At 35.6% G+C, this 11176-nt stretch overlaps 2 protein-coding genes across 2 annotated transcripts in view; one reads left to right on the plus strand and one right to left on the minus strand.

Annotated features, from left to right (window-relative positions):
• Nucleotides 1-11176, plus strand: part of LOC106172929 (alpha-1,6-mannosylglycoprotein 6-beta-N-acetylglucosaminyltransferase A) — a 379609-nt gene that overhangs the window by 207986 nt on the left and 160447 nt on the right. The window lies entirely within an intron of this gene.
• On the minus strand, nucleotides 1550-10591 carry LOC147759570 (uncharacterized). Its single transcript, XM_086997556.1, has 8 exons — nucleotides 10429-10591; nucleotides 7738-7839; nucleotides 6750-6848; nucleotides 5761-5905; nucleotides 5142-5275; nucleotides 4513-4649; nucleotides 3787-3946; nucleotides 1550-3087 (listed from the first exon to the last, which is right to left on the minus strand). Exons 1-8 carry the CDS (start codon nucleotides 10574-10576, stop codon nucleotides 2864-2866), a joined length of 1149 nt encoding a protein of 382 aa, XP_086853682.1. The 5' UTR covers nucleotides 10577-10591; the 3' UTR covers nucleotides 1550-2863.

The raw sequence follows: 11176 nt of genomic DNA on the forward strand, positions 1-11176 counted from the left end.
ATAAGGGGTTTTGTAGTTAAGGAATAATCCTTCGTCACTTGCTTTCTAATTTCATTGATGCTTAAAGAATGTATTATTAATCTGGAATACAACCGATGCGCTTTTCTTATTTTCTTTCTTTTTTAAAATTTCTTTAATTTTTTTTGTCAGATGTCCATTGTACCGCTACTCTGCAATCAGTATAAAATCTCCATTATGCAAGTCTCGTCACATGCAAACTCTGCATGTGTTTTGAATAAAGAATAGATCTTTTATTAGGCCGTTGGTTTTGTAAGGCTGCGCTTTCGATTACTTTTGATCCATATCGGCCCCTACACTGTGTGAATTTTATTAGAGTGGTGTGACATCTGATATGCGCCATAGTCTACTTAATGGTTCGTTGATTTTAGTGCTTTTTGGAAACCAACGAAATTATTTTTGGGTTGTTTTTCTGTACAGACGTTCTTTACATAAAAGTGCAACTGATCTATGACGCAGACGGGGAAAAACTACTGGTTTTCAATGTGGTCGGTTGCAGCGAGTGTTGGACGTTCTACAATGTATTATCCGTTGATAATTTTAATTAAAACACCCAAATCCATTTTAGAGGTGCAAATGAGGTCACAGGCACGCTCTTAAAAATTTAGTGCACAGATTGCAAACTATATTTGATTATTTTATGGTCCCACATGAAGAGGTTTGTATCAAAGTTTCACTCTCCTGGAACCATGAATAATAACAAATACTTAATCGTCTAGCCCCCAAAAAGGAACAAACGTTACTGTCACAAATGCAGAACGTCCAACTGTGAAACGTTTTACTCACTCTGAAAATTCAATCATCACTGGTTTTGTTCTTTGATTTTTCTCCTACAAGTATAACGTTGTAATCTTCTGTATAGAGCAATTACTTGTTTTTGAGCGACTTTAGTTTGCTTGTCACGGAATATTAGAAGAAAAAAAAAACAGGTTAACGTGAACTGTGCGCTTCAGATTTACGATAATACTACGGCCTACGGGCTTATGATTTTCAAAATTTGTCAAAAGTTACTAGCTTGACATAAAACGTAGCGGCCACGGAGGCCGCCTCCGCTCAGACGCAGCAAGAAAAGGGATTTACGGACAGTGTACGTGCACCGTTAAGAATTTGGGTATTTTCTTTTTAAATAACATGCAATGTTAGGAAGTTAACTTTATCTTAAATTAATGTTATTGCCATCACTCGAATTTTAACGGCCTGTACCTCTTGGGTATAAGCTGATGGCATCAACTGGGCCACTTTCAGAGGGTATCATAATTCCCGGAAGACCACCGAGATCATAATATGGTAAATACATGAACGTGGTCAAATTACAACGTGCATTATATGTTAATTACCTGTATATGAGAACGTAACAAGATAAAACTAACCTCCTTCTACATGGTCACAAATCGCTAGTTAACACCTTGTCAAAATGACAGAATTTTTTAAACTGTCGCAAATTTCTTAATAGATAATGTCTGATTTCATACTCTGAACTAACCACTCAACCACCCTCAGGTTGATTCCCGCCCACTGCCTACACCCTCCCACAGCTGCCCTCCGAAGTGCCAGGTCCTCCAGCCTCCCCTGTAATTAAGTAATTTTTAAAATTATGCTTTCAGTATTTATCATAATAAAACTTTTTTCTCTTCTTTTCTCCATAATAAATAGATGTTTATTAGTTAATTGGTTACATTTTTAACTTATCTTAAGATGAGCACATAATGCTTAATAGCGATTTGCCATCTTCATGTGTGTATACTATTTATATTTCTCATAAACTAATAAATGTGCTTAAAAATCATAATATAAATTCGTAAGTGTTACATGTATCATAGTGGTGATTTCATGGTTAAAATACGTTTCAGAAACTTTTTTATTTTGAACCAATTATGTTTTGGTAAAATGTATTTAGGCGTCAAGGTTATAATCATAAAACCAGAATCACCAATGCATATTAGTCACTAGAAAGAACTGCAAAGAAGATCCTTTCAGTATTGAGTTACTTCAATTGTGGCTTTGTCTCTTAGATAAAGTTAAAATCCGTCGAAGTTTAATTGCCTTATTGTTACAGGTATAGTAAATGTATTCTAATTGGCTACAATATTTCTTGCTACAGAAATTAATGTTGATATATTTTGATGTGTATTCGTAGCTTCGTACTCCTAAAAGTGACACCAAAATCTTTCCCATTGGATGTGGAATAAAAAATTCAGTACAATACCTTAGTATATACTTATTCTATATAATTATTATATATAAGACGACAGCCACTGGATAATTGTAAAGATCAAATAATATTCAATATAGGAATATATATATTTCTATAGAATTTCATAAATTGGCGGCCATTTTGGATATTTCGACCAAACGGTAAAATTTTTCAAAGGGCTACGACTCTAATTTGATTTAGCATATCTAAAGGTAACCATATTTTGTATCCGCCGTGTCACGATTTGGCCATTTTTTTACCCTAAGCCACCCCACTAATTTACATTAATGTGCTAATGCACCAAATTCATCAATGCGCAAAAATAATGGAGATCTTAACGCGTGCCAGTTGACTAAATACACATGACTAAAGGGTGAAAAAAAGAGAATTAAAACCACAAAAGATAAATAAACAAGTCTGTTGTGGATACCTGTCACCCAGAAAGTATATTTAAATAACAAAATAAGAAAAATAATAAAATTTGATAAACCTGGCCACTTTAAACTTTGTAAAATATCCTGATAGGACAATTGCCTCCGGACTCAGAACGTGGGCCAAACAAAATGGTGCAACGATGAATCAGAGAGGAAACAAGATTTAAAATAATCGAATTAATCACAATTTCCAGTGGTGGGCCACGTTTTATTCAATCTAATGGTTTTTCATTATATCTAAATAAGCTGTAACGCAATCAGATACAAATTTCTCCGCAGCTCTTGCCAATTCTGTCTCCAGATTTTCAAACAAAGTGTCCACAATGGCAGCCTTTTCCTCATCGGTCCGCTGTTGGTCTAGACCACCAATAAAAGTGGCGTAACTCCAAGCCTTGATGCTATTCACGTATCTCTGTGCGCAGGAACTACCCTTCTCATTATCTGTGTGGAGAATAAAAAGAACTAACTTATTAATGATTACTGCCGAAAACCTACAGTGTTCAGCGTGTCAGAGAAATATTCAAAAGGCATTTTCTTCATTTGAGACTTGGGGTTCATTCCCAGTGAAACTATCGTTCTACATCAATCGATCCCACTCCGCGGGCACTCGCTGAATGCAGAAAGATTAACAGATAAACACGCCTTCTCCTGGGTAGAAAACAGAAAAGCTGGTGATTATACGAGTGCGTTGGAAGCACGATGAGGCGTGTTTATCTGTTCATCTGATTGCATGTAGCGAGAGTCCCTGCAGAGTTGGATTGATCTACGTAGAACGATAGTTTCAATGGGAATGGCCCCTAATAAAATGAATGTCCTTTTTATATATGCTTTAAAACAGTCATTTCAAAAATTAATACAAGCTACCGTAATGGTAAAGAAAGAATTAGTACAACAAAATTATTTAGGGCAGCACAATTTTCCGTATTATTATGTACCATGGTTTCACAAACGGAACCTTAAAAAGTTTACTCATTTGTATTTATTTATTTTTTTTTTGTAGGCAAGTAGCTAAATTGTTTTGTAATATACGTACAATGTGGGCTAGTTTTACAAGATCGAGAGCTTTACTTCTCTAATAAAACACCTTTCTGGCCATTACTTGAGAAAAGTTAAAGTGTGTTCAACCTTGCTGTATCTCACCCTCGTACACTATGGCATAATCCAGTTCTGTTATTTCAGTTTCGATTGAAATAAGCCTTAATCCCACTTTGGCCACCTCAGAATCGCAACTTCGAAATGGCGCAGCCAATTCCTCTACTGACCGAAAGTATGCGCCACAGTTCGTGTCATCAAATTCCGCCTACAATTCAAAAAGGTAATGAACATTTGAGACACAAACGAAGCGCCACAGGCGTTTTTTCTTCCCTAGAAGTGCAATATATATTGTATTAGATGGTTCTCATTTTTCAAGATGACTGTAAACCTTTTTTCGCACTGTCACACACACACAATCGGTGAAACGAAAATGGACCCAGAAGAAGAAATCACTGTGATTTTGAAGGGATGACAACTCTTCGTATGAAATTCAAAATTCCACATAAATGCTTTGCAAACAAAACTTAAAAATGTAATGAAAGCATTTTACCACCGAAACGGCGCTTAATCGAAATATCTGGATATCTCAATAAACTTATAACGTAGGAACTATTGGTTAGTTTGGAAAAATTGTCGATTACCCAAGGGAAATACGTATTATGGCACTTTTCCCGCCAAAATGAAGAGTTGTCATCCCTTTAAATTTATCAAAAGGAAAAGGAAATTTAAATTTATCAAAAGGTAAATGGATAGCCCCTTGCGACAGCTAAAGATAGCACGGTTGGGTTAAGTTATAAAATATAATATGCAATATAAAACACTCAAACTGACCTTGCTTATTATACCATCTGCAATGTAGGACCACCACTTGTCTCTTAACCATTGGAAGACATTGGTCTTCAAATGTCTCTTTGTACTGTACATTCGTCCTTTGTTGATGGTAGGTATCCCAATGATAAGATGTCCACCTTATATGTAAATCATAAATACTTAGTATTAGGTTGGTAAAATGATTAAATAGTGTCAGATGAAACAAAACGTATTTTCCACCCTTAATCAAAACACACTGATTACATGACCGAATCGTCGATGTGAGATCCTGAATGTGAATGTCATTGGCTTCAATCGTGTGATCAAGGTCTTTAAATGTGAAGGACCGGAACGCCTTGTTTAATTGGGGAAAACATGTTTTTAAAAATTTTCTTTAGTAAAGATTAACTATTTTACCCTCATTACACAGGACGCCCTCGCAGTATCAGATTTTTTTAGCAGAAACATCCATAGAATGAACTGGTCTGACTAAATATACTCGTGTGATGTATAAACTACGTATTTTGAGACCTTACATTTAACGTCAAGTTAAAACAAAAAAACACGGTACATCTTGTGTTTATACCATACCGAACACAAATTTTTATAGTGATTACCTGATTGGATTATTATGTATCATACATATGTACCTGGCTTTAACTCTTTGGCCCTGTTCAGTAAAATCGTTTCCCAGTCACTCTTGGCCACTTGTTTATACATTTCTAATTCTTCCTCACTGGCTCGGGATCCGTGACAAAACACCTCTTGACGAAGCTTGCAGGGTCTATATATTTGAACATTTTGTATTTATGCACGCCATATCGGAAAAAAAACTCTATTTTCATGATTGATGTACTTTAAATAATTATCAAGAACACTAAGTACGGCCTCTTTCGTGTTTAAATATCATAGGAAATAAGAAAAAAATTTAGATGGACATTAAATGATTAACCATATATGTGATATACGTTACATGTAAAAGCGCTGCATATAAAAGCAATGCATATAAGATTAAACATTCAAAAGTTAGTCAATGAAATTTCAAGCTGAACTTCTTTATGATGATTCGTGGCACATTACAAAAGTCAGAAAACATTCACTTGTACAACATCCATCTCGCGCTCAATGCAAAATAATAATAATAATAATAATAATAAAATAATAAATCAAAATAAAAAATAAAAATAAATAAATATATAAACAATGCCACACTTATGAGTACATGAATCGTTAAGCCAATATAATAAGAAATTGTTGCACTGAACTTTCCTCTTGCTCAGCCACTGCATAGCATAATTGGATATGGCCAGGTCCACGTGATTTGGAGGTAGACAAGGTCCAAAGAAACTCTTTCCACTTGCCATAATGTACACGTTATCGACCTCGTTGAAGTTTGGTCGATTTCCATACAATCCTGGGGGTGAAAATAATAATTTAATAAATAAAGAAGTTAATATGTATAGTATCCTGTAAACAAATAATCCAAACAGCCAAACTCTAGAACTCCTTTCTATTGTGTATTTAATTAATGTATTCTCTATTTCGCAAAGTTAATAAAAACGTACTTCTGAGCTGCATAACTTGCGTTTCATCATTTTTTATGAGTAGCTCGCAAATGGAAACCCCAGGAAAGTTTGCAGCCGACTGAAATGATTTTAGAGTCAAGATTTCGCCTGCTTTAACAGGTCTGGGGAGCATTCAGATACATGTAGATCCATCGTACTACCTGGATCGGTCCAACTCTGCGGGACTCTGACTAAGTGAAATCAAAGGAATCAGCTTTAATGTTTGACAAGCCTCCTCGAGCAGCTATGGGGTAATTAATTAATTAATTGATTAATTAAACAGAATCAATTGCTTGGAACTGCCAATATAGATGGAAAAGAATGCATTGACAAAACTTCTCGGGGTTCATTTAAGCAGCAATAACACAGTTTCAGGCATGTACAATTTTTATCCAGTCTTTAATTGTTTAAAACAATCTTTCCACTCAGTCTCTAACACGTTCAGTAAATGTGAAAAACGTGAAAATGAACGCTGGAGACAAAATGCGTGGACCAGTTTATAAGTAAATCTATTATTGTACATCAGATGAAGCATCTATTCAATTCCATCTCAACTTTTGTATTTCACTACAAACATGTAACTGAAAACATGCATAATATTCGAAGTAAATTCGACGATAAACTCTGTAAATGTACTTGTGTTCGGAAATCAAATCAAACCACTCACAACTTCATTGTAACATGTGTACGAACCTTGGGTGATACAAAACAGCGATTTAAAGTCGTTAAAGGGTTGGTCCTCGTACACTATCACAATCGGTTTTTCTTTGCCGTACTTTCTTCGCACTGTCTCTGGAAATGCCATGATCATAATATCATTATTCTACCATTAATTTATAAATCCAAGTAAAGTTAATTTTCTTTTCATTGACATCAGTACATTGTCATGTACACACCTCCATAATATTATTGAAACAAGTATATTCATTTAATGGACATAATGTGAACTAGGGCTTACAGTACTGACGTGAATGTGAAACACCATTGGCTTTTTTACTCAGTAAAATGGCAAGCCAAAGGCCGAAGTTGGACAATGTTGAAAGAAAACATTTGTATCTTTAAATAAAAATAATTACAATTGAATTAGGTAGGAGCTTAAACATAGAAAATATTTGGTTTCTAATACACTTTAAAAGGGACTTAAACTTAAAAAGGCATTAATTTATAAAAGCGTTCCTAAAGGCTGAATGTTGGCTGTTGGAATTAACAAATGCTATTCCCCATAATTGACCGTATCTTTTATTCAATAAATAAGAATACATAGAAAAAATATTATATAGTTTAGACATGATGCTTACATGGATGTTAAATTGTCATATAGTGAAGTTTACGGGCAATTTTTGTGTATATGTATATTCATGCTGATATGTCATTACCCTCTACCAAGGCCAAAAATTGATTTTTCACTAGATATTCACAGGTATGCCTCTGACTATTTCATGCTACTTTTCTCCACTGTCACCTTGTCACGAAATCTATATGTATACTTCCATGGTTGAATAAAGGTGCACATTTTAATCTGCGGTCCTCGTGGAGGGTAGTATGTCAAGACCTTTGTAATTCACACGACAGATATTTAAGGTAGCTTTGCGCTTGTCCCTGTCACAACATCTTTGTTCGAATTTGCAGTAGAGTGTCACAGTCCTGGATAATGCCGGAGACTGTTTGTAATATATGTTACCTGAAATTTGGGTCATCAGTTTCAAAGAAGTTCCGCCATCTCCCGCTCCATAGTCACAAATAACGAAATGCTCTTCCATAGGCTTGCCAGTCAGGTATTCATCTAAAAAAAGCATCCACATAAAACATGTGCATCGGTGGCGACCGTAGATTAGTACAGTTAAATCTAAACATGCACCGCTTATTATGCTACTAATGAACTACAAATAACAACTACAATTCCGTTTATAAATGCGTTATGTCGAATGCTATTACGTGAGCCTTATACTTTAGTCATCTCGCTTGTTAGACCCCAGAATCAAATAAAAAATTTTGAATGGTTCCACACCTGTTTAATCGGCCACCGTGGTCATTATACAAAGTAGAACTCCTTGGTATAATGAATACAATCCACACATTGCCTATCATCCGTTTAATTAGACTACCTGTTTGTAATTAAGAGAGAGAGAGAGAGACTGGGTGATGCAGGTTTATAACATGTAGCTAAAGGATAAAGTTTACTTAAACTGCTATATACATGTATAAGAATAAACCATGTCGTAACTAGAAAAGCACTCCTAGAGCGCAGACTTCCACCAAGGCAGCAATTTTTGATTATTATTAATTATTGATTGATTATTGATCCGGATCACCACCAAAAACTAATCATCTGTTCCTTGGCCCACTTCTGACAGTTCCTGAAAATTTCGTCAAAATCGGTCCATAACTTTTTGAGTTATGTTGATGACAGACAAACAAACAGACAAACAGGGGTGAAAACTTAACCTCCTTGGCGGTGGTAAAAATGCAAAGTCTTGCCTCATTCGGTATTGTTCATGGTGAGAATTTCACCAAAGAACTCAACAAACCAGCGTGACCTTTTAGATACATGTGAAGCTATGCCAAGGAACGTATTTAATTAGCAAGAACCAGTTTCTAACTGGTACCAGACAAATAAAATCCACATTTAAAGCAAAATTGATTTCTCGGGTAACCAAAAAAAAAAAAGGCTTTCAGGAATGCAACTTTTTCAAATGTAGTCTAATTATTTCCTCTCTAGTCCGTAAAGCACAGACAGTAAGCAGAAAATATCGTTGAAATATCATTTTTTGGGAAATAATGTAAGAAAACTCTGTGGTATTTCTTTAAGTTCAAACTAATTGAAACTTTGTGGTGACATTTGGTCCGAATTAACGGCAATAATTTCGCATGATCCTCAGCAGGCACTTAATACGCATCTATAAAATCAGGTCATTTCAATCGCCCGGCCTTTGTCCCTGCCGAGACCATCAATTAAAAATAACCGTGATTGGAAATAGGCAGGCATACAAATGAAACAAACTAAACAACATTTAAAGCCAAAAGGTACATATATTTATATGTGTAATATAATAGGATTTGCATGAGTGCATGGATCCCATTAGTCGGCACACCAACGTGATAACAGGTCATTAGTCTCAGCATGACTTTGTGAAGACGAAAATTATTATCAAAAGTTCATTCGCTCAAAACAGTTTAAAGATACCGTAAGCGCAGTGGACAGAGATACCAAATACATTTTGATGAAGAGAAGAAAGTGAATCTTCCATCTGGATCGACCTAACTCCCTGGAGGTTCACGTGGGACCATTCCCACAGATATTTGGATCGATCTATCTCCCTGGGGAGTCTCACTACATGCATGCATTTATTCATGCTACTAAAGTCGAATTTTGTCTCCCCAGAGTATCCAAACTGAAATGACAATGTACCCATCTGATCCTCGGACCGATAACAGATAATACTAACTAATTAAATATTTAATGGTAATAGTTAATAAGATCCGATAACCTGCCAGGGAATGTCTTTGCACCTTCGGTTAACGAGGTTCTTTTCAATTATATCTCCTTATTCATCCAAATTATTGCTACAGAAATTACTAAGCGCAACTCGTTAAAAAGTATGTGGGCTACAATTTTGAATCTCAGGATTGTCGATGAATTTGTTAGTTTTTAAGCTATCCCTCTTTTCAAGGAAGAATCAACTTTGATATCGGCTCTGTCTCACCTAGCGTAAAGACGTACGTATGAGTATAGACTATCTTATGTGACATCGATTATACGCACAACTTTCAACGTATGAAATCACCCTGTTTCCGGCGTATTAAATTGAAGATACAAGCATCGTATGGAATTGTTTTTAAAATGCTTACAACATTTCTGGGTATGCAAACGTACACCAACGTAACCTCCTTTGCCTGCGTATACGACGTACCCATTGCGTATGTCTGCATAAGGGCAATTTTTCTCACACGTTCGTGCTTTACGCCAGGTGTGACAGTGCCATAAAGCCGGTATAATCAAAAACAAGTCAAGAGAATAATGAGATGCAATACTGTAGTGCTCTTATGGAGCTATATATTGCCGTTAAGATAATTTTGATATCCTGATGCCAGAGAACCCCCCCCAAAAAAAATGCAAATGCATCGTCACCCTCAGGGCACTGATTGGACTTACATATATGGGTAATAGACGTCACTTCAGTAAATAGAAAATAACACGTTGCATTACTTCTCTGACTTTACTTCTTTCCCCTCTGGACCATAAATTTTAGGAATAACTCCCAGTATATACATGTACAATAACAAAAAAAATCTTACTTTAACATTTACCATTGAGTCAATCACTTTGTCACTTGAACACATTAAGTAAGTGTAGACAGTAGCAGTTTCTTACCAATGACTCTATCGGCTCTTTTCAATACCGCTCCATACAACGTCTCGTAACATAAAGAATTTTTGCTCCAGAACAGTGTCCCATCGACATTGCTTGGTACATTGTAGGTGGGGTACTGTAATTCGCCCTGCTTGGGATCTGAATTCATATTTTAAACAAGATGACAAAATTACATTTCAGAACACTTTTTAAAAGGCAAAAACATTTCAATTTATAGATTATGTAAGTTTTAATCACTCAAAGCCATTGCACGTAGTCTTGAGAGGTTTATGAGCATCTGATAACGTACCTTTTGGGGGAATTGACATATGGATATCCATCGCACAGTGCCGCGTCTTCTTTTTTATCGTCATCAGTTTGGTCACAGAACAATTTGTCACTAAATGGGGTCAAAGCTGTATATAGAACCGGTAGAAAACGTCTGACCATAGGTAAAAATGAGGTCATACAAAACGCCGCAAATGGCCTTTAGTGGTTTAAAGGGTGTAATTTTTTTCACAAAATATCAACCGATACATCAAGAATCCACTTAGATGTTTTTTTTTATTTTCAATGCATGTTTATGTCACATGCCAACAATATAAAGCTGTGCAAGGTTTGGAATTTCATTAATTAACAAAGACAAATATGTTCAAATTGAAAACTGAGCTAAATTTGGTTTTGAATATATTTGCACAACGAGAATAAGGCAATATTTGGTATGCGTATGCGTCTATATATCACTGGACCCCACTAATACAAGCCCTGC

This window comes from Lingula anatina, chromosome 10 (genome assembly GCF_051362555.1).
Source record: "Lingula anatina isolate TDL-2025a chromosome 10, LinAna3.0, whole genome shotgun sequence".
Classification (NCBI taxonomy): domain Eukaryota; kingdom Metazoa; phylum Brachiopoda; class Lingulata; order Lingulida; family Lingulidae; genus Lingula; species Lingula anatina.